This window comes from Pelobates fuscus, chromosome 1 (genome assembly GCF_036172605.1).
Source record: "Pelobates fuscus isolate aPelFus1 chromosome 1, aPelFus1.pri, whole genome shotgun sequence".
Taxonomy (NCBI): Eukaryota; Metazoa; Chordata; class Amphibia; order Anura; family Pelobatidae; genus Pelobates; species Pelobates fuscus.
Window position 1 is genome coordinate 26,250,057 of NC_086317.1, and position 23,320 is coordinate 26,273,376.

The 23,320-nt window shown below is 39.0% G+C and overlaps 1 protein-coding gene across 1 annotated transcript in view; it reads right to left on the reverse strand.

Annotated features, from left to right (window-relative positions):
- ABCG1 (ATP binding cassette subfamily G member 1) overlaps nucleotides 1-17,057 on the reverse strand; it is a 62,993-nt gene extending 45,936 nt beyond the window's left edge. Inside the window, exons 1-2 of the mRNA XM_063442388.1 lie at nucleotides 16,842-17,057; nucleotides 10,484-10,727 (exon numbers count right to left, since the gene is read on the reverse strand). Of these exons, the coding sequence (XP_063298458.1) occupies nucleotides 10,484-10,727; nucleotides 16,842-16,883 (286 nt within the window). The 5' untranslated portion in view covers nucleotides 16,884-17,057. The remainder of the gene's footprint in view (nucleotides 1-10,483; nucleotides 10,728-16,841) is intronic.
- Nucleotides 17,058-23,320: the final 6,263 nt, after the last annotated feature.

Below are 23,320 nucleotides of genomic sequence, written 5' to 3' on the forward strand. Positions count from 1 at the left end.
TGCTTGACCGGCACTAAACCTATCCTAAGGGTCAGAGGAACCATTTGGGGTGCACTGGAGAGGTCTATTGAGGGAGTTCCGATTGAACCTCATAGGAATCCAGCAAGGCCTAGTGTCTCACTAACTGGGACGCTTTCTGCTACCTGCCGACTGCCCTGGGGTGAGAGACCTGCTCTGGGGTGAGAGACACGGATGATCTCTCACCTTGAAGGCTGACTACTGCGACTATTGCCTGGCAACCGTTCCACCCCCCCCCCCCCCCTTTGGACTGGTGGGGGTTATCCTGGTCCCCGCTGGACCAGCGTCTACAGCTCAAAGCAGCTTGTTCAACTTCATCTAAGACGCGGGGCCGACTCAAGTAAATTGCAAGACGCCGACGCACATGTATCAGCCTTACAGAGCTCACTACTGGAACCAATCTGTTTACAGAGCTTATCTCTCTCAGAGAGGCTGGAGGCACTTTTTGACCAATTCTGGGCAAAATTGGAGAAACTCAAGCGGCTCACGACTTCTACAGCTCAGCCTACCGCAAATGAATGGCGAAATGGAGTGCAGCCGGAGAGGCCCCGACCAGGCACAGCAACATCCGAAACCACATCCCATACTACCGCTGGCCCACCTGGGAAAAGAGCCACCCCTACACACCACCCACGTCTGCGGAGGACTGCTCGACACCTGCTAAATCAGCGGAGTGCAACCCTGCGCAGCCCCTCACCGGGGAATGACTTGGCCTGAGGAAGGCTCTGAGTCTGTGGATTAGTGGCACTGGCTCCTGAAGAGTCCTGGGGCTGGAAGGATGCCTCATCCGGAACGGGCTGTGTGGCCCATGAGGGCGGACTTGAACGCTGCTCATGCTTCATACCCACACAGGGAGTTGGGTGACTGTCTTTCCATGTGGGCTGCCATATACCTCTATAATTAATATGCTCTAGCCCCAACAGCAGCTGTTTATTATATTCCATATTTAATTTCAAATGTTACTTCTTACTGTTTATTCTTTGAATGTTTGATTACTGTGTGGGGCCCCAGCAGTGCAAGCTCGAACCTACTCAGCATGATGAGCATAATTTATTTTCTGGCCCTGCCTTCTCGCACATCATCCATATGACCGTGCAGACGCATTTACATATATGCTTCACCACCAGCCTGATTCCTCCGGCATTGAGAAAATCTGAGCATTTTACTGGTTGGAATGCAATGCCTCCATATAGCTACCATGTCTAGTTCTTACGATAGAATGACATTACTCTCTGCCTGCACCAGCCTCCCTACCGCAACACCCAGCGGCACACACAAGTTGTTTAACATATGAGCCGTTTTGTGACATAACAACATAATCAGACGACCAAGCTTGTAATTCATATGCTTTCCCTCTTTGTCACTCCTCTGATTATTTATCTTGCTTAAATTATTATAAAAATATGCATGTCGTACTCCGTACCCCAGTATACTACATGAGGAATGCTGATGGGGTACCTCAAGCCTGTTTGTACCAAGCTTATGAACTGCAAAAATATAAAATAAAATTTAAAAAATTACACAAATGGCAGAAAATGACTCCCATTTGTATTCATTCAATAGGCAGGAGATGACTCCCATTTGTATTCAGTCAAGAAAAGACAATGGATAAAAAGTACTTGATTGTTATGTTCCTGCACTCGTTGCAAAAGGAAATGATATGCAGTTACTGCAGCTAGTTTTCAGTAAACCAGGAAATTGCCATTATCGCCCAGCCAATCCTAGCTTTCCAATATATGAAAATATTTCCTGGACTCCTGGCCAGCGTGCATTAATGGGATATGTAACATATTTCTTAATACATAAATAAATCCCGTTGAACAAGCTAATAAAAGCCACTGTGCACATATAAGAGAAAGTCTGTCAGACGCAGGGGGCCTTCTTCTCACTTTTACCCATTGGCTCTCCCTCTACTATCCAGACAGCCCCTTGATGTTTTAACCCTGTCTTGCACAGTTCGACCCTTCGTGTTAAGTGCCAGGAGAAACTCGAAAAGAGAAGAGATTCTGTGAGAACAGGCAAAGAACACTGAGTGAATTGTACATGATGATGTCATATCAAGAGCTCTTCACCGATTGGCCGAGCTTAAAGTTCCATGAAGAGGCAGAAGAAGAGATCAGTTCCAGAACAGACTGAAATCTCTGCCCGTCTTGTCCTCATTATAAAAGTGGAGCACGGCTTCATTGTAGCGTATTGGTTCATGGTACTGACAAGAAAAAAAATTATTAACTTATTGCCAATTCTCGGCTCAAAAACGGCAAAAAAGGTAAAATGCAAAAAAAGAATAATGTTTCTCAGCCATGTGAAGTGACAAAAAAAAGACAACAACCTATATTCAGCTGAAATCCAGTACTTTAAATTTAGCAATTTTTGTTTTCAAGTATGTATATTAAAGATCAAAACATGTACACATTCCTAGGGGTTTGAGATAGAAAAGGTAAGCCACTATACAACGTTCCCACATTTTAATTCGGAATGACCAGTGCCTTGCCGTGATTAGACTGATCGCTTGTTGTGTATAAACAAATACTATTTTCCAAAATATTAAAATGAGTGGATATTGGCTATCTGGAACACGCTTTGTGTCTGAAGGTGACACAGTGTGATGCTCAGTGTTGCAGGACCCAGATGGCTTGTTATATCCTGATCATTTTGCTGTTTTATTGGGGGAGAATAGTTTCAGCAGATTTCTAATATGTCACAGATTTTAATAGCCATATAAAAATGTCCAGCTATGTTTTACTATATTCCTCATTCCTGTTGAAAAAGGAGATTACTACCTACTGCTTCAGCAAGAATTCAGCTCCTTGCTTAATATATACCAATATAATAAAGATATTGAGATAATGCAGCTTTCTTCCTTAATACAACAGGGTGTGATCTATAAAAAGAAACTCTGGTGCAAAGTTAGAAAAGAACAAAAGCAATGAGCAGGAACAGCCCATTGGTTTCCATAGTAACTGCATCACTTTTAAAACTTTGCATCACAATTGCTCCTTAAACATTTACTTCGGAGACTCTTTGTAGTCTGGAAAGGCCTGTAAGTTGTAGGAAACATAAAGGTTTGTGTTTTTTTTTGTTTTAAATCAGCATTTTTAAAGCATTATATATGTTATGTTTTATAAAAATGTCGGTCACTTCCAGCCCTAGAGTGTCTGTCTAAGCAGCATCGAGGTTTTCTCTGTTATATAATCTCTAATAACATATCTAATCTCACCCACTGGGGTAAATCAAGAGGTCATAGAGATTTGTGCCTCTTCTGGAACAGATCTCAGGCACAGCTTCCTGGTAGCACTATGTGCATCACTGTACTGGTTATAGAAGGGGAACATAAATGGTTCAAGAAGAGCAAGGAGGGGGATAAGTGAGACCCCAAAACACTTTAACAAGAGACAGGTGCATCCTATTGAGAAAGCCCTTGAGTGCAGTGGAATAGCTACCATGGTCGTAGGGGTCGCATCTGAGGATTGGGGGAGGGAGAGAATGAGACAAAAAGAGGGACTTTGGGGGAGAATTAGACACATGGATGATTTGGAAAGAGAATGAGACACATGGATGGACTGGCGGGGATTGAGACAGGTGGAAGGGCTATAGGAGGAATGAGACATGTGGAGTGGCTAGGGGAGGAATGAGATATGTGCTAGGGGAATGAAACATAGAGAGAATGGGGGGAATGAGACATCTAGAGGGGCAGGTGGGGAATGAGACATGTGGAGGGGCTAGGGGGAAGAATGAGACATGTGAAGGGGAAGAGGGGAATGAGTCATGTGGAAGGCCTAAGGGGGAATAATGAGACACATGGAGGGGCTGGGAGGGGGTGAGACACATGGGGGGGGGGGGGGGACCCAGGGCAATTTTAGCACTGGGGCCCAGAGGTTTCTAGTTATGCCTCTGCTTGAGTGTATCCACTCTGCACATTTTGAAAAGTCTTTTTGAAAAAAAGAAAAATGTAAGTGTTTGGCCTTTTAAGCTAGGAAACTATGTGACAGACAGATCCAAGGTCGATCTGTGAACACAAAGAAAGTCCCTGTTACAGAATGTATTCTATGCATTTACAGAACCTCATTAATTCGAACTCGATTATGCAAAATCCAATAAGAGGTTTTAATCTTTTGTGGTATTTTCATGAGCAAATTTATAAAAAATGAATTTAAAAAATGCATTTTCTAGTCTATGTGATGATTTATTTCCTCTTTTGAAAGAAATATTCTTGTTAAAATATACGATTTACATGTCGCATACGAACATTCAGGTAGATTTGATAAAGCCTGAGACTTTTTATCTATCTGCAAAGTTATGACAGAATGTGATTACAAAGTGGTGTAATATAATAGCAAGAACAAAATAGCTTCCAAAGGGATTGTATTCACGCCACAGGAAATTATAGAAACAAAAAGCTATTCTTATTGAGACTGTTTGAGGTGTTTCAAGACAGTAGCTGCAGTGCTAGTGAAATTATTTAGTACGGAGACACAGTGACGAGCAGCATATTGGGGAAGTGGAAGTTAAATCATAGAAGTTAATAAAAATACTTGATGGTTATCTCTACAGTGGCCCTGATGGTCAGAAGAGCACTGGCTTGGCATTGGAACAAACCAACACTACCATCCCATATCGAACTTCACAATATCTTAACTGAGGTCAGGGTCATGGAACAACTCACAGCTCAATTTCACAACCCGCCATAATGTTACTGTAACGTTTTGTCTGCCAGGGTGCAGTATCTGCTCCTCTCATAAGGTGTAGGCCATGGCCCCGTGGTGGAACCTCCCTTTTCTCTTCTCCTCTTGATTCAGAATTTTTATTGAGATTTGACCTCTGGCACATGTAATGTCACTCCCGTTCCTAATCTATCTAATAAGGGCTATTTTCTGATTTACACCTCATGTTTCTAATTATATTATCCTTGCTCATTCTACTTTTAAAACAGTTTGTATTGCCTCTATTGTCATATTGGATAAACAGATTCAATAATTAACAAATTATAAAAAATTTAAAAACCTGATGGACCCCATGTGCATGTGGTAAGTGAAGGTGAGGCTTATCCAAATAGAGACCCAAAGAAGTCCCCATACTTTACATTAAAGTAGAGGGAGGTACGGTAAGTGCACTATATAGGCAGTGTGTATATTATTTATAATGTATTAATATGGAACTTTAAAGGTTAAATTAAAGTAGAGTAGGGGTGGTAAATGTATGGCCTGCAAAATAATTTGGACTGGCCCTGCTAAGGAAACCGCTGGCGGGACAAGAAATTCTAATGACATTTAAATTATTTTTCCCCTTGGACTGTGAATGAGAGTCCAAGAGAATTAAGGAGGGAGGTGCTGGCAGCTGTTGTGGCTGCATTACAGCTGCCAATGGCCAGAGGGAGCACTGTAGCGAGGGAGCTTTCTGTGCCTCTCCTGCTCTACTCTGCTCTCAAGCTCTGCCCCCCAGGCTCATGCAGCTGACCTCACCGACAGGAAGAGGCTGGAAAGTGGGAACTTTACCTCCCAGTGCTCCCACAGCATTCAGTGAGAGTGCTCCCACAGCAACACATGACTTAAAATTATCTTTTGTGTGTATTTACCTGTTAGTGAGTGAGCTTATCTGTAGTGAGCATGTATGTGTGACAGTGAGCTTGTCTGTAGTGAGCATGTGTGTGTCAGTGAGCTTGTCGGTAGGGAGCATGTGTGTGTCAGTGAGCTTGTCGGTAGGGAGCATGTGTGCGTCAGTGAGCTTGTCTGTAGTGAACATGTGTGTTTGTCAGTGAGCTTGTCTCTAGGGAGCATGTGTGTGTCAGTGAGCTTGTCTGTAGTGAACATGTGTATGTCATTGAGCTTGCCTGTAGTGAGCATGTGTGTGTCAGTAGCAACATAATCAATACCAGCTCCTCACCAGCGCCTCACCAAAGAGAAGCAGTTCCAGCCATCACATTAGGGATGAGTTAATTAAATGTCTGATTAAATATAGCAGGCTTATTTTAAAGCTGATAATTTTGCATCGCCTGCGAATTATGTTATAAATATCCAAATGGCCCTTGGCAGAAAAAAGGTTCTCCACCCCTGAAGTAGAGGGAGGTACAGTAAATCATGTCACCATACAACATGTGTATATTTTGTCCAATTCATACTATAATACAGCTGTATTAAAATGCTATTTTTTATTTTTATTTTTTTTAAAGAGGGTTATTCAAACAATTTATAATTTTAGAATAAAGCTATAGAATTTTTCAGGTAAGTATTTTGGTCTTAATATTGCAAAGCTGATTTTCCATTCACCTCGTTTCACTCTATAATGAGTCACACCTATGCACACCTGGGTACAAGGTGACACATATAATAAGACACCGTCATATATCCGGCTGCATTGCTGCAATCTTTTATTCATTTTCCAGCACGTGCAGAAATTCTTGAAAGTTGCGGCGATGGAGTGAATGAATGCCATTATTTATCACTCCTATTAAATGGCTGGCGGTGTCTATCATCGGAAGGAAGACTATACTTAACTGGACATACTGGTGAGACAAGATCCAACCACCAGCTGATTTAATAGCCTTCTATCAAACCGGCAATCCACCTTTCAAAAGATGTCAGGATGCACATGTTATATTTATACCCAAGGATTTGTCCATGTTATCAACAGGCTGGAATATGAACTTCATGGATACAAAACAATATCACGTTGGCCTTACGACACCAAAATAAGAAAGAAGCACTGAATATGGGAGAGAATAGCGCTATCTACAACAAGAAACTGGAGAAAATGAATAAGAGAAAAGCAAGTTTAAGAGAAAAGTAACTGATTCAGAAAAATAGCGGAATTCTAAAATATATTCAGTGTGAGCAAGTTGGCCTAAAATTTGCGGTTTTCACATCAATTTAACACAATATCATGTTTGGTGAATAAACCATGAAAAATACAACTCGTTTCGGGGATCTCTTTTCTGTGCTCACTGAGGGATTTAATTACTAAACTCTACGTTTCATAGAATACAAAATTGTTTACAAATGTTTTCGTCATAAATAACGAATTTGTAAGAATTCTCCGACCCAGGTGTATTAATAGCTGTGCTACGATAGCCTAAAATGCGCACTTCAGTTTTCAATTTACTACAAATTGCTATTTAGTGAAGTAAACCCCCATGCGTTAAACAAGCCACAAACCGGTTTGGAAGTTATGTTTCCTTTGTTATTCGTTGCTGTGAGCTGGGCAACTCAAACGACAAGTGGGCTTTCTACCTAAGCTGTCTGGTATAAATAAAACAGCAAAACGTTTCACAAAACTGGTGGCTGTCAAAAATCTATACAATTACTACCATGCTTTCAGGGTTATTCAAACATGTTTTTAATTCAAGTTCAAGTCTATATTTTATTTTTTTTAAATCATTTATTTCACTATGTCTTTCACTGCTCTTCAATTCCCATCACAAAAGGACATCTATCTGGGGCTGATTTGCATAATTGTGTTTTCTCGTTAATTTCTGATGGAACTGGTTATAACTAAGGAACATTTCCCACAAAAATATGAAGCTCTATTGAGGTAAAGTCGTTCCTATTTTCTAATGCAGCACGGTTCCTATTTTCTAACTGTAGATACTTCACTATTATCAAATAGAAGTCAAGTGCACTTCAGTCGCAATAAAATCTTCAAATTTCAGGCAATCTCAAAAGTCCACAGCAATAAAATGCAGCTTTTCATTTATCTTGACTTGATTTACAGGTACCAAAAATAAGATAAGCAAAGCCAAAATACAACTGCAGTAACTGGGAATGCATATTATTTAACAGGATACACCGCTGCCCAAACACAAAATAATAAAAAAATCACTATTTACTAGATACACCCCAAATGATAACTTTCATGCATTTAATTATGATTGGTTTTTCATTGGGGGTAAATCTAAAATCAGCTTGCAAAACCTGCAGTTTTCTTGTCTGCTACCTTTACAAGCTCTCCCCTTCTAGCCCCGCCCAGACTTATGTGGCTGTCCAATCACAGACTTCCCAATACAGCTCAATGAGAAGTCTTTGTAAGTTAGGTAATTGTTGCCTCTTAAAGGGATTCTATAGTGCCAGGAAAAAAAAAGCCTTTTCCTGGCACTGTAGGGTTAAAACCTCTTCAGCTACTTACCTGAATCCAGCATCGATGACCCTTAGGCACTATTAGCTGAAGTGGTCTGGTTGCCTACAGTGTCCCTTTAAGGGCAGCTGCACTGAGCTAACAAAACCAGGAAGTAGCATTATCTGTTGTGTGCTTGAAAGCCAAGGGGGTGTAACCAGGTTAATTTATAAAAGCGTACATTTCTTTTGAAATCTGCCCATTTTGCAAAATGAAAAAAGGAGGACACACTCTTCACAAACAAAGCTTTTCAGCAAGCTAGAGTTGTTTAGCGGCCTGGAGTGACCCTTTAACGCTTACCTACTAAAGAATGATTTGTGTCAAGCTGACATGTAAAATGTACATTTTCGGCAAAGTTAAATAAAAACCTGAGTAAAATGCTAAGTATGTGATTTCATTCAAAATGAACGTTTTTGGTTATCAAATGCCACTATATCACTGTATATTAAGCAACGCGGTCAAATTACTATTTTAATCCATAATGCAGTTTAAAACTTACTTTCACCTAACCAACATAGTAATATTATCTGCAATTACACTGTGAATATTTGGCAGTTTTTCAGTACAAAAGTAGCCATCTTTGAATTTCATCACCTAAATTCCACGTACACAATACATAATAATAAGGTAGCCTGCAGAGAGTTAAAGGGACACTCCAGGCACCCAGGCCACTTCTGCCCATTGGAGTGGTCTGGGTGCCAACTCCCATTACCCTTAACCCTGGAAGTGTAATTATTGCAGTTTTTTTATAAACTGCAATAATTACCTTGCAGGGTTAACTCCACCTCTAGTGGCTGTCTACTAGACAGCCACTAGAGGTCACTTTCGTGTCTCTAGCACAGATTTTCTGTGCTAGAGCGTCGCTGGACGTCCTCACGCTGTGTGAGGACCTCCAGCGTCGTTCAAGTCCCCATAGGAAAGCATTGAAAAGCATTTTCAAGGTTATCCTATGGGGAGCTCTAATGCGCATGTGCGGCATCGCCGCGCATGCGTATTAGGTCTCCCCGGCCTGCGGGCGGGATCAGTCTCACCCACCGGCCGACATAATGCAGAGGAGGAGCGACGGCGGAGGAAGAGGCAGCGACGTGGGACATGTGGCTGCCTCTGGTAAGTGACTGAAGGGGTTTTCCTGGCACTGGAGATTCCCTTTAAGTTATGTCAGTAACTGGTTTGCAGAGTAAATTTTCTTCTTGCACAAAAGATGGAAACATTCTCTGATGATGCCGAGTAACCAGTATGTCTTAAGCTATCTAGAAATATTTTATTAACTTTTTACAAAAACTGGTGAATAGTTATGCACAGTGAGAAAGTTCTGCTCGTTCTGACCTTTTTTCCCAAAAACAGAACCTTTTTTTTTCTGACGCCTGAATTTCGGCATAATGTTGGTTTCGCTCGGTAAAATTTCGATGTGAAAAACCCAATTCAGCAGCGAATCAGATGTACCAAAAGAACAAGAAAATGGGCCAATGAGCGTACTGCAAAATATATACATAAAATAATATAATATATATATTTTGAAGTACACTGATAGAAGCACCTTCCCACCATTTGGTTCAGAAATCAAGTGAGAAAAGGTAACGTATAGATGGAAAACAGGAAGAGCAAAACAAAAAAAAAAACAATAAACTAAATTATATAAATTATATTACTATTATTATTAGATTATTTATATTTATTAAATGTAGAATATGTAGATATATAAATATATATTTATTTATTTTACTGTTCCTGTTCTCATTTGCTCACTTCTTAATTGATCTGGGAATAAAATTAACATTAACATTTAGTGAAATAAAATATACCCAAATCACAGACAAACTGCAGTATGCAATGGCAGAGTGTGTTCATTTTAATTTGTGATTCTGTTGCATTTCGGCTCAGAATTCGGTAATTCTACCAAATCCAGGTGAATTAGAAACATAGAAACATAGCATGTGACGGCAGATAAGAACCATTCGGCCCATCTAGTCTGCCCAATTTTCTAAAATACTTTTTAATAATTAGTCTCTTATATCTAAGATAGCCATATGTCTATCCCGCGCATGCTTAAACTCCTTCACTGTATTAACCTCTTGCAGAATTGCAGTTCAGACTGAAACTAATCTCCAAGTCTAATAAATAGATTAGATGATTAGCCCAATTTCTGATGGTAGTACCACTTTATTTAAAAATAGATGTTAATAGTCAAAAAGGTATAACAACATTTCTTACTAACTCAACCCTTGGCTGAAATGTAACATGTTTAAACTGTGAAAACCAAGTGAGTATGTGCATCTATTAAAGTGTTACTGTGCAATATCCATTGCTTGTTCACAATATATAGTATTTTGTGTATATGCTGTATTTAAATCTAGTCCCTTACCTTTCTTTTTCCACCACGGTCCTTCTGGTATAGAAAATGAAAGGTCTTTGAACTCAATGTTCACAGCTGGCCTCCTGGGCAATGAGGAGAAGCGCTGAGCCTCCGTGAGATTGTTATCAACCTTTTTTAAGTGTCCGTTTAGAAGTGGAGTCTCTTGATTCCCGGCACAGTTGGAGACCACCTCATCCAGGCACACGCAGACTGACTTTGAGTCTGACATTGCCATAGAAGTGATATTAGAATTCTGAAATTAAATTAAGCAAAGTGAATCGGTTAATATAGAATACAAAATGCGTGAATATAAAGCATGTCACCATTTGTAAAAAACAAAACAAATAAAAGTGTGAGTGCACACGATTACATTTTTTTTTTACCTTTTTACTATATAAAAAATGCATTATTATTTTTTTTTATAATGATAAAAGAACCCTGTATAATAAAAAAAAGTACATACGTAGATGCACGGCCATCTTGGTGGGAATTGGACTATGGGTGAAACCGGATGTATCACCATCTCAGAAGTCTTGGTTTGCATCCGGTTCGGATCATATATGAACATACGTTGTATTTGGCAGTTAGCACACCTGTATTGAATACGATTTGTTTATAGGGTATATAAGCCTATGTCGTCAGTTTTGTTTTAGAATGCACCCGAGGAAGACCTATCAGGTTGAAATTTGCTTGTTTTACTATTGCCACTTGGTTCCTGATCCCGCTGGATACTTTGTTTTCTAAACAAGAATCATGCATATACATCCAGTTTTCCCAATGGTGGATGAAATGCAACTATAGTTCAGAGCTTTAAAATTGCTCTGTAAATTGTGAGTGTTCCGTTTTACTCTAAATTCATATTTTTATGTTTAGAACTTACACTATGGTACTTTTTATATTACACTGGGTTCTTTTATCATTATAAAGAAAAATAATCCATTCTTCATATAGTAAAAAGGTAAAAAAAAAAAAATGTAATCATTGTGTGCACTCTCACACTTTGGTTTGGTTTTCACAATTTCTCTAAGTGTATTTGGTGACAATACATTTTAAGTACCGTATGTTTTTTGCTGTACTGGGTTACTATTTATTTAGCGCCACAAACAACTTCTAAGCATATTCTTTGCATGTTACCATTTGTACTACTAAATTTGTCCATCTCTATATGGTCCACTTGTCAAAATGCTGTTAAACATGTCGACATTTTCTTTTAATGTCCTCACTGAATTATTTGTAATATTTATTGTGACATTTTGCATTTAAAATGTATTTATGGATCCTATGAAGAACATAAAAAACAGTTATTTAAAAAAACAAAACAAGATTTCAATATTGTGTTTGGTAGTGAATTCAGACTTGCCAATATTGCTGAATTAGAGCTGCTTCTAATTTGTTAATTTCCAGGAAGTAGTCAGATGTCTGGGCCAAGGGTGTGGAATTTTAGGGTATAATGTGACTGAACATGGATGGGTGGGCAGACAGCCACTAGAGGCTCTTCTTGCTTACATCTATCGAATTTCAATGGCATTCACAATCAGCATCATGTCACACAACACAATGATTGTATATGATACTAATGCTTATATAAAGATGCATTGAGTTGGAGGACCACAGCGGTTACTGTGCATGAGTAAAATAGGTCCACAGTGGGTTTCTATAAGAATCATTGGATTGGGTCACACATCATCAATGTTGATGATCGGGTTACGGGAAGGATCAATGCTAGATGACAAGTAAATCAATGGCTTTTTATAGCTATTTTGATAACTAGTGGGACCCAGTGATCTAAAGTAAACTAGGAATACACTAATATTAACCTTAGGGCATTCTTTGAAGCTTTCTTAAAGTCATCTATTAAACTATACACACACAAAATGTGATTTTTTTTTTTTTTTTAACTAATGCAGTTGTTTTTAGATATCTTTGGCAAAAAAATGTCAAGGACAATTCAGAAAAGTGTACAAATTGCATAGCAAATTAGTCCACTCTCTCCTTTACCCATAATCCTCCCCGCTAATGTTTTCAGAAATTCCAAACATCTGTCACAAATGGGAGGAGTCATCAAGTTATAAGATAAAAGTTAAGATAGACGCTTTTATTGGCGTACAGAGAAAGAGCAACTTGCATGCATAAGTAAGTTAAAAATCATTGGGGCTCACAGTCTGCTCCATGAAGACGTTTTCCCCCAAGCATGGCCTGTGTTGGTTCATTTATGTCAGAAGCTATATACAACCCTATTTTCATCAAATTAGCCAGACACCCCATTTTAGGATCCTTATATATGAGATTGTACAGATAGACATCCACTGGACTTTTTTTTTTAAAAAAAATTGACAATTTTTATTTTTGTCTTTTCTGCAAACAAAAGGGGAGGAGATGGAGATGGGTACAGAAGAGAGAATGGGAGGGGAGCAGGGGGTAGGGGGTATACAGCAATCACATGTTCGACATTTCAAATGGATTCACTGTACTTTTAAGGTTTAAAACCTACTTGATTTACCATATGAAATTTGGGGTATATAAGATTGAGAATCGCCACATTAACTTGTGGTATAAAATATGGATATTCTTAATTTACCGATACAGTATGGGTTTAATTATATAAAGTTGCTGTTTTAATTACGATGTATTTTTGTTAGCAGGCATAAAAGCAGAATCACAGTTGGCCTTTTGAACCTACAGCTCTTTTTAACCTTGCGTGTTTAGTACATTAGCTGCAGATTTTGTCTCCCAAACACACTAGGGTCAGTATCTGATCTGTGCCACTTGATACTGCCAACTTTGAAAACATTAAATCTTTCTTTCTTATTTTACAAAGACTAAATACATTCCCAAGGCACAGAAAAAGGGAACAGATCATATTATTTTAGTATAAAAAAAACAAGGATGATAGATCAAAATTCAAGTATAACTTACAATAAAAGGTTCATATTGCCGAGCCTATTGAAATGTGCCAACAGATATTGCTGCCAAGTCGTGAGAAAGGATTCAAATGTTCCAATAGCTACCATGCAGGTTACTTTCTAAATACAAAGTAATGTGTGGGTGGGGGTGATGGGGAAATTTATAATTCTCGTAAGACCATATACATACAATGGTCGATTTTAGTTATGGAGTGCTGTCCTGTTTTCTCCTCATTAATGTTTTTTTGTATTATTTTGCATCTGTGTGCCTATTTTGTGAAAAAAATTCTTAGGATTTTATATATTTTTGTGTTGTGGGAACTCCTGTAACTGTTTTAAAGGATTTACACTGGAGGAAAAATATATAGATATAAAATCGAAGCAAATGCACTGTAGCAAAAACAAAAATAAAGTATGAAAATAATTTTTAAAGATTAGTTATCTGCTCTTGGTTAGTTCCCAATCAGGTCTCAAACAAGGTTTTTTCACGTTTGCCATTAAAGTTACCTGAACCCTTTGCAAATCAGACTGATCTCACAAAATGCCAGCATGTTTCCTCTGCATAGAAGATACAGCAACTCCAGTTGACCCTTTGGGAATTAAGCAGGGATCCATCATAAGGCAAACATTTCGATTTTTGGTCCATACCTCATGGACAAGGTCCACCAAGGCTGAAAAGATATGTAGCTCTTGTGCAGATGGAGCTGGCCATCATTTTGGATCTGTACTACCTTACACATTAAGATCAGTCTGGTATGCATATGATTTAGGTTCTCTCTGTAATGGCCCAAGTTAAGAACTCACCAAAAGGCAAGATATTTAAGATGATTCCATGATCAGCATTAATTTATGCTGTTTTGAGGTTTGTTTGCAAATGAAACCGGGTTATTTACAAAAGTGAAAATTCAACGTGAATTTCAGATTTAAATTGAATAGTTGAATAAAATTCAAGTTCGGCTATTTTTGTCTAAAATTTGAAATTCACTTTGAATTTAAAAATAAAAAAAACTGTTTGTTTATGCAGCCCTAGCCACACCTCCATTGGCTGTAGCTCACACAGCCTCCCTACACACTTCCTGAATTCACTTTGAATGTTCATGCTTGTGAATAATCCTGTGTTGTGTTTTTTTTAAAATACTTTTTCGCAACTGAATGCAAGATGAAAAGTAAATCTGGTGTATACACCTGTTTAGAGATAAGCTTAGAGTGGTATGAAAGCAAAATTAAAATGTGTATCATGGGTGACTGCTTAGGGTATGTTATACTGTGGGGTATATTCTCTAAATAGTGAGATGTGAAGCAACACTAACTCATTTGAAAACTTTGGAAAAAATGAGAACCTAGAAAAGAATGGCAAGCTCCTCTTTGTTGGAGAGTTTTTCCAATATTCCCTTTCTCTAAATTTTGAAAAAAAAAATTCTCGTTGTATTTATACCCACAGTTCAGTGAATAGAATTCTGTATATTCCCAGCAGGTATCAGCTGATGTTACCTTTAAAGGATATTGAAAATTGCTCATTTCAACGCACTGAGCTATCCAAGACGTGTAACTGTATTTTCATTTAGTCAAAGCACTTAGAACTGCATTTGAAAGGCAAGCCAGTCTAATATTAAAATATACAGCGCAATACTTGCCAAGAAAATACGCTATGGCCATTCTGTGCCTTCAGCGAGTACCCTGGTAATGAGCTGCCAGCCTTTGCCAGTTGTTCAATGTACTCACCCCCACGGCTAGTTCAGATTATCATTAAAAACATTGGAGGCGAGCACTCGCTTGTCCCTTTAGTTACAGCTACAAATTACTTTAACTGTAGCACCAGTTCCAGATATGAAACCAAGTCAATCATTCTAAAATCATACTTTTAATTTAAATATAATTTTTTTAAACTAGTGCAAAAAATATATTTTAACAACTAATTATTTATTATAATTTTATTATTTTAAAATATATATAAATCCATATTTAACTTAAACATATTTATATAATATATATATATATAATGCACAATTATATCAATCTATTTATCTAACTATCTATAAACACACACATATATGTCTGTGTGCCACTAATTAATTGTGTAAAATATTAATTTAGCACTTGATTAAGAGAGAGAGAGAAAGCAAGACAAGTTCATTCCCTATTGATTTGGCCAGACTGCATATTTTGCATTAAAGCAGCCAGCAAGGCATAGGATATTAGGATGCAGTGAGCTGCTACTGCGCATGCTCCCAGCATCCTGTAATCCTGCTTGCGCTGAGCTCACAGAACAGGGAGAGGTAACTATCGGTCACATTCAGCTCCTGCCCTAAAAAAAGCAGGTGCAAAATCAAAACAAAACAAGTCGAATGTTCAGAGGAAATAGGACAGGATCCCAAAATCACTGAATGGCAATGACAATCCCCTCCTAGCTTCCCATGCTCAAATAACAACAACAACACTGCTTACTGATTCTTCACAAACTTCAAAAAGACAAACCACAGCTGTATGTATCCAGAAAATAGAACACTGGGATGGAATGTTTAGCAAAATAATGGAACTTCGTATTAAACATAATAATTGGCTGTGAGTTACCCTTGGCTTGATGTATGTGAGTCAGGGGGTGGGGGGACATGTTAAATCAGTGATAATTCTATCAGCGTTTTATTTATTTAAATCCCTTTTAGCATTTATGGGGTTAAACAAAATGACCTCATTCTATTTCACGAACAACATTTTCATGATATGGCACTGAAGGAGTTAATGCATCGAATAGACAGCTTCATCAATCAATTACAAGCACTTTGTAATTACAGGCACATTATTTAATAACATAGCACATCATCATGATTCACTTAGAACATATCCCAGCAAATTCGTCCTGCCTCAATGGGTATAAATAAACACAGCTGCATCCACACCTAATCAATGCACGATCAGTTTGATTAACCTGTTCTAGAATTACACAGGAAACACAGTATTCTTCTATTCAATGCAATAATAAACCGGGTTATGCACTTATTTAATACATTCTGATTTCTATGTATAAATAGCTCTTTTGATTGGATCTGCAGCAGCCCCTCAATTATAAAATGCTCTGTAGTCTGGCAGCTGAATGGGAGACAAACAGCCCTGTCTTATTATGTGAATCCTTCATTTTGGGCTAAGTTCTGAAATATCCATATATATACACTGCTTCTCCATATATACATCCTGATCCTATCAGCCATAATAATCAACTGCTCTGTAATCTGTCAGCTGAATGCCAAACACAGCACCTTGTTTTATTCTCTTAACCCCTAGTCCCAGGAGCTGACAGTTTAATGTTTACCTCACATATATGCTATTTTATCACAATAACATAATAGTACCCCCTCCAAAAAATAAAATAAAATATATATATACTATTATGGAACCAATGACCTTCACTGCTGATCCAATACATTCTAGATTGTTGCAAATAGAACACAATAAAACAATTCACTCACCAGATTGTTGCCCACAGTAAAGGCTGCAGTCAGGCAGGCCATTCCCAGCCCCTCTAGGATACAGGAGCTGTCTATAGGTAGTGGTGCTGAAACTGCTGCTGTCTCTATGGCTCTTAGTTCTCTGCTTTCCTTCAATATTCTGCTGGCCACAGCATTGCTCTAGAATGCTCATAGAAAGTACTAAACGTCAGCACATTCTTCTCTGGATTGGTTGGAAGGCTGTTAATGGGCTGGGTTTTCTAATGCTGTTAAACGTGCTCTTGTTTTCCTCTCTTCCATGTGCATTCTCTCCAAGCCCATCATTTGCACCTTCCTGTCTCCTTCATGTGTCATTCTCTAGAGAATGCTCACTATCCCCATCCATGCAGTCTGAGCTGCATTACCTTCAGTGCTGAGAGTTCTAGATAGAATGTGGGTGGCAGGTTTTGGAGAGGAGGAATGCTGTATTGAAAAAAATATATATGTTTGCAAATTGCATTAATGGTGCAGTGTGGGATTTATCCTAGCCTTTATAAAATGTCACAGTCACATTTTTTTTTTTTTTAAGAGAGAAAAGAGAAAAAAGATTAAAAAAATAAATCAGCTATTATGTGGAATCAGATAGCTGCAGCAAAGATGGAAGATATGTTATTTTGTTAATAGGAAGAGGTTAAGTTTGCTCTTTTTTTTTTTTTAACAAATATTTTACCAACAGATGCAGACAATTTAAAATATTATTTTTTTTTAAAAAAAATGGCCGCAGAGAATTACATGGGCTAGTTTTAAAATCCAATTTTAAATGCTGTCTGGCATAAGTAGCTAAAATGTAGATCTCCCTGTTGTAGGACAATTCACGATTGTCAAAGCATCATGGGATTTGCAGTCCTGCAAGCACTGGGGAAGTACCTTTTGCATCCACGGTACTGATGGTCCGGGATAGATAAATGAAAAAGGATATTGACCTAAAAGAAGTGGGAGAACTGGTGGGTTTATATAAAGAAAATAGATAAGTTGCACAATTACTGAATATATATTTTATATGTTTATATGCTCACAATTTGAATGCATATGCCATTTTATTTGAATTATTAATTCAATTTTAAAATACCACCAAGCAGAACATTATTCCTCTTTATTAGTTTCTGAAAAAATAGAGTACTACTCATGGTGAGTATAATGAATGCTGAGACCAGGGCCGGATTTATTCTCTCTGCTGCCCCAAGACCAGTTTTCTCAATGTGCGCCCTGTGCCCCATTAATGCCTTTATATATACATACATATAAATATAAATCAGGTGTGGACCCAGAGTCCCATCTCAGTAGGGGCACTGGAAGATATATTCAATATCTTTCTTTTACTTTTGTGACACACTCCAGCTTTTGTGCATTTTTTTAACCCCTGTTGTGCCAGACACTGTGCCACAGATATTCATTCACCCACACAGACACACACAGATAGGCCAAATGTTGACATAGAAACATACCAACACAGATATACAATAATACTATCAGAAACACACACACAGACAGATAAATGTACTTCAGAAATACATACAACACAAATACAGCAACTTTAGAAATGCACACAAATCTATTTGGCAAACATTACCAGTGAGACAGACAGGTACACTGGCCCTTTAATAATTCCAATTTCTCTACACAAAGTTAGCAAATACAGTGGAACTTTGGAACTCAAACTTAACCCCTTAGGACTGAGCCAAATGTACACGTTGTGATCAAAACAAAACGTAAACAAAACCTGGCATTTGCGCTATATGTCTGTCCAACCATAATTCACCTCTTTCATATTAAATGCTCCCCCCTTATTATATATCATTTTATTCGGGGAAAACAGGGCTTTCATTTAACATCAAATATCTAGGTAAGAAACATAATTTAATATGAATAAAATATAAAAAAATGGGAGAAAATAAGATTCGTAAAATTTATTTTAGTTCTATGTGACATTTTAACTGTGAATGTCATAATACTGTTTGCTTTTACTGCAATAAAATGCACATATTTGTATTCAGCAATGTCTCGCGTGTGAAACAGTACCCCCTATGTACAGGTTTTATGGTGTTTTGGGAAGTTACAGGGTCAAATATAGCTTGTTACATATTTCAGTTTTTTCTCATTGAAATTCGCCAGATTGGTTATGATGCATTTGAGACCATATGGTAGCCCAGGAATAAGAATTACCCCCATGATGGAATACCATTTGCAATAGTAGGCAACCCAAGGTATTGCAAATGGGGCATGTCCAGTCTTTTTTATAAATATAACATTGCATAAGTGTGAAGCAGCTAGTAGGGTTGCTTTTATGCAATTTTATATTTATAATTGTTTGTATACCCAGGTTTCTATTGCAACGACCCCTGGCCGCGTTATCGAGCGTGACACCACGTGGCTGCAGACTTACGTCAGACAGCCTGCGGCAGTCTCGGTCCGGGCGTCCTGGGAGTCGGATGTTACACAGGTGGGGGTAAGTAAGTCTTAAGTTTTATGCTTTATATGTTGGGATATTTTTTGTGCACAGTGTGTCCTGAGGAAAGCTTGAGAGGATCAAGCTGAAACATTGACCGTTTTTATTTAGAAGATAATAAAAGTTATATTTTATATCAAGTCCTTGGAGTGCTATCCGTCCACATTTTTCTATGTTTTTGTCTGGATAAAGCACCAGGCATTATACTAATTGTTTAAGTGGAGTGCAAGATTTGTTACTATTTTATATATATATTTATATATATAAATGATCTAATTATCTATTATTTCATTTTAACTGTAATTAACCATAAGGGGGTTAAGAGGGAAGGAGAGGGGCAGAGACAGTGTCAGCAAGTGATTTGAGATCATTGGCTGACACATAGAAACAGTGATCACAGTGACTGGCTGTCATTGTGATCACATCCTGCAGATCACGGTAATTGGCCACAGGGGGAGTGCCTGGGTGGTAGAGGAATGCCCCCCACCACGATCTACAGGGGGATCATGTCTGCAGTTACATGTGTCAGCCTGTCACTGCGATCAAAGGCTGCAGACCGCGGTCACTGGGCACAGGGGGGCTGCCTGTGTTGCCAGGCATACCCCCCGACCACGATCTGCAGCGGGCTAATGGTGCCGGCCATGAGGGCGGCAAGAACGACTAGGACGTTCTATGCTGCCCGCCCGCTGGCGTTTAGAGCCAGCCCCTTAAGGACGGCATAGAACACCCGTCGTCCTTAAGGGGTTAGTTCATTCCAGAAGGCTGTTTGAAAACAGAGGAGGGGGCTGAGAAAGGAGAGCCAGCCCCTAACTCCCAACTACCATCGCCAGATCTTCACACTGGATCCCAGGGAAGCCACCCTCCTGCACCCAAAAGGTAGAAAACAGTAGGTTGACTATAAAAGTGTATATATTGATCAGCATGTGTCTGTGTGTGTGTGTTTATCTGTATGTCTGTCAATGTGTGTATGTGTGTGTATCTATATGTCTGTCAGTGTGTGTTTGTGTATCTGTGTGTATCTGTATGTCACTGTATGTGTGTATCTGTATGTCTGTCAGTGTGTGTCTATGTGTATGTCAGTGTGTGTGTGTGTGTGTGTGTATATGTTGCTGTATGTCTGTCACTGTGTATATGTCAGTGTCTGTATCTGTATGTTGTCAGTGTGTGTATCTGTGTCTGTCTATCTGTATTTTATCAGTTTATATATATATATATGTGTATATGTGTATTTGTATGTTTGTAATTGTTTCTGCATGTGTGTCTGTGTGTGTATCGGCGTGTATGTGTATCACAGTGTGTGGCAGTGTATGTGTAATGTGCATTTATCTCAGCAGTTAAACACCAACACTACACACATATACACCCCTGCATTCAATTACTACATACAAAGACACCCCTGCATTCAAACATCAACACTACATACAAACACACTACAATATTCACACAAACATACTCCATACAAAAACATACTTACATTCAAACACACAAACACTGGCCTGAAATGTAAATACGTACTTGTGACTGCATGTGTGACTGCCTGTGTTTTTATATCTCTGTATGACTGTATGCCTGTATGTCTCTGTATAACTATATGTCTGTGTATGCATGCCTCTGTATGCCTGAGTCTGTATGTCTCTGTATGATTGTGTCTGTATGTCTCTGTATGATTGTGTCTGTATGTCTCTATATGACAGTCTGTCTGTGGTAATATGACAGTTTACTTGTATGTGTAGATTGTATGTCTGTGTCTGTATATCTTTGTCACTGTGTGCCAGAATAACTATGTATATATGGGAGAAAGAGACACAGAAAGGGACGGGTGGGGAAGTAAGAAATACACAAGAGGGGTTGTAAGAGACACACTAAAGGGGATGTTAGACACAAAGGGGTAAGACATTCAAGAGAGGGGATATGAAACACTAAAGGGGGTGATAAATTCTAAAAAGTGGTGGTGCCACAAGACACAAAGGTGGATACAATGTTTTTTGGGGGGATGCATCTTCGCCTGTGTATCCAAAAAAATCCTTGCACCAGCCCTCGACGTTGCATGCTTTATTTTTGTTAAATACATCATGCAACGTCTAATATTTATTTATTTATAAACTATTTTACCAGGATGGATACATTGAGATTTCTCTCCTGGGTCCACAAAACATTGCATTGTCCCAATAGGATACAATACTACAAAAAATACAATATACAAGACCTTTCGCACAGGGCGCTTAATTGTCTGAGGCCGGCCCTGCAGGCAGTAATCATTCTAACATGACATTCTTATTTGCATAGCCGTTATTAATTCTCACATAATTGTCAACTATAATAGATAAAAGAAAATTGCTAAAAAATGTTTTCCTTTTCTGTGACGTATCATTCCCTGGGGAACATCCAAGGGTTAATAGAGTGTGGGTTATGGTTGGAGTTATAATTAGATTACAGCGAGGCTTGGTGTTAGGCTAGGGGTAGGGTGCAGTTGTGTAGTAGTAGTGGATAGTAGTAGTGTATAGATTAAAGGAAGTTGTTTTCTGTTAGGGTATCATTTGGAGGTTCATGTCCCAAAGCTGCCTGAGGTTAGTGAGAGTTTCACTTCCTATTCCACTTCACTCACTCACTATTTCAGCTGTTGCCATTCATTCAGCTTGAGAATGCTCTTAATTGCAATTGGGTCAACTACAGCTCCCACAAATCTGAGGCAGACTAGGACATGGATGGTGCAGGTGTGTCCAGCACTATGCTCCATGAAGTACACAGAGGAGAACCCTACAATATTCCCTGTTCATTACAAGACACATTGCACTCTTATTCCAGACTGGTTGATGACACTCAATGTATGTCAGGTGGAGGTTTCAGAAAAGGTTAAACTCTGTATGGGTAGAGTTTCATATCAAAATCCTGCACATACAGGTGCTATTTGCCATCAGGGCTGGACTGGCCCACCGAGATACAGGGTCAGCATACCTTCGGACTGGTGTGCGGCCATCTAGGGTGCACTGGCACAAGGGGCACATGGCACAATCTCTTGGTGACCATCATGTAGCGTGGCCAAGTTGTGGACCGCGGTTGAGGATCCTCTGATTCCCTACCTTATCTGGCAGGAAGTGCTTTTCCTATCAGGCCATGGAGTGGAAAACAAAGGTTAATCCAAGAAGGTTCATAAGGTACTGGGGGGGGGGGGGTGAATGAGACACATGGAGGGGCTGGAGGAAATGGGACATAGTAAGCGGCTGGAGGGGAGGGGGGGGTGAATAAGACACATGGAGGGACTCAGGGGTGAGGGCTGCATTAATGGACACATAAATGGGCTGGTGGGGGAAATGAGACACATGGAAGGGCTAGAGACACATGGAGGGGCTGGGGGAATATAAGACACATGGAGGGGCTTGGGGATAAATGAGACACATGGAGAGGCTGGGGGAATATGAGACATGGAGGGGCTTGGGGATGAGACACGTAGAGAGGCTGGGTGGAATGGAACACATGGAGAGGTTGGGTGGAATGGGACACATAGGGAGGCTGGAGGGTGAATTAGACACATGGAGGGGTTGGGGTGGGATGAGCCACATGAATGGGCTGGGTGGGAATGAGACACTTGGAGGGGCTGGTGGGGAAATGATTCCCAAACCAAATCACTGAATGGCAATAGTGTTTGGAGTAATCCTTTAAATTTTCTGACATTAATTAACGTTAATTAAAAATCCACAAAGTAAAAACATTTATTCTACAAAAGGCAATACGATTTTAAATGTCAGCCTAATCTGTAATTGTTAGTAAACATGTGCATTTGTTTGGTTCCGAATCGAATTTTGTCTGAATTGTGTCCAATTTGGCAATTTAGAAGTGTTCCTATTCCTACTAAATGAAACAAATCAAAAACAAAATAATTCAAAACAAATTTATTGATTCTTTAGACCCATTTGTTTTCATAATGATAGCAAATTAGGAACTTGTCTGTTAAAAACTGAAACAGCAAAATTAAGAAATGGGCTTTTTTTCTTCATGTTCACATTTCTGCTATTTA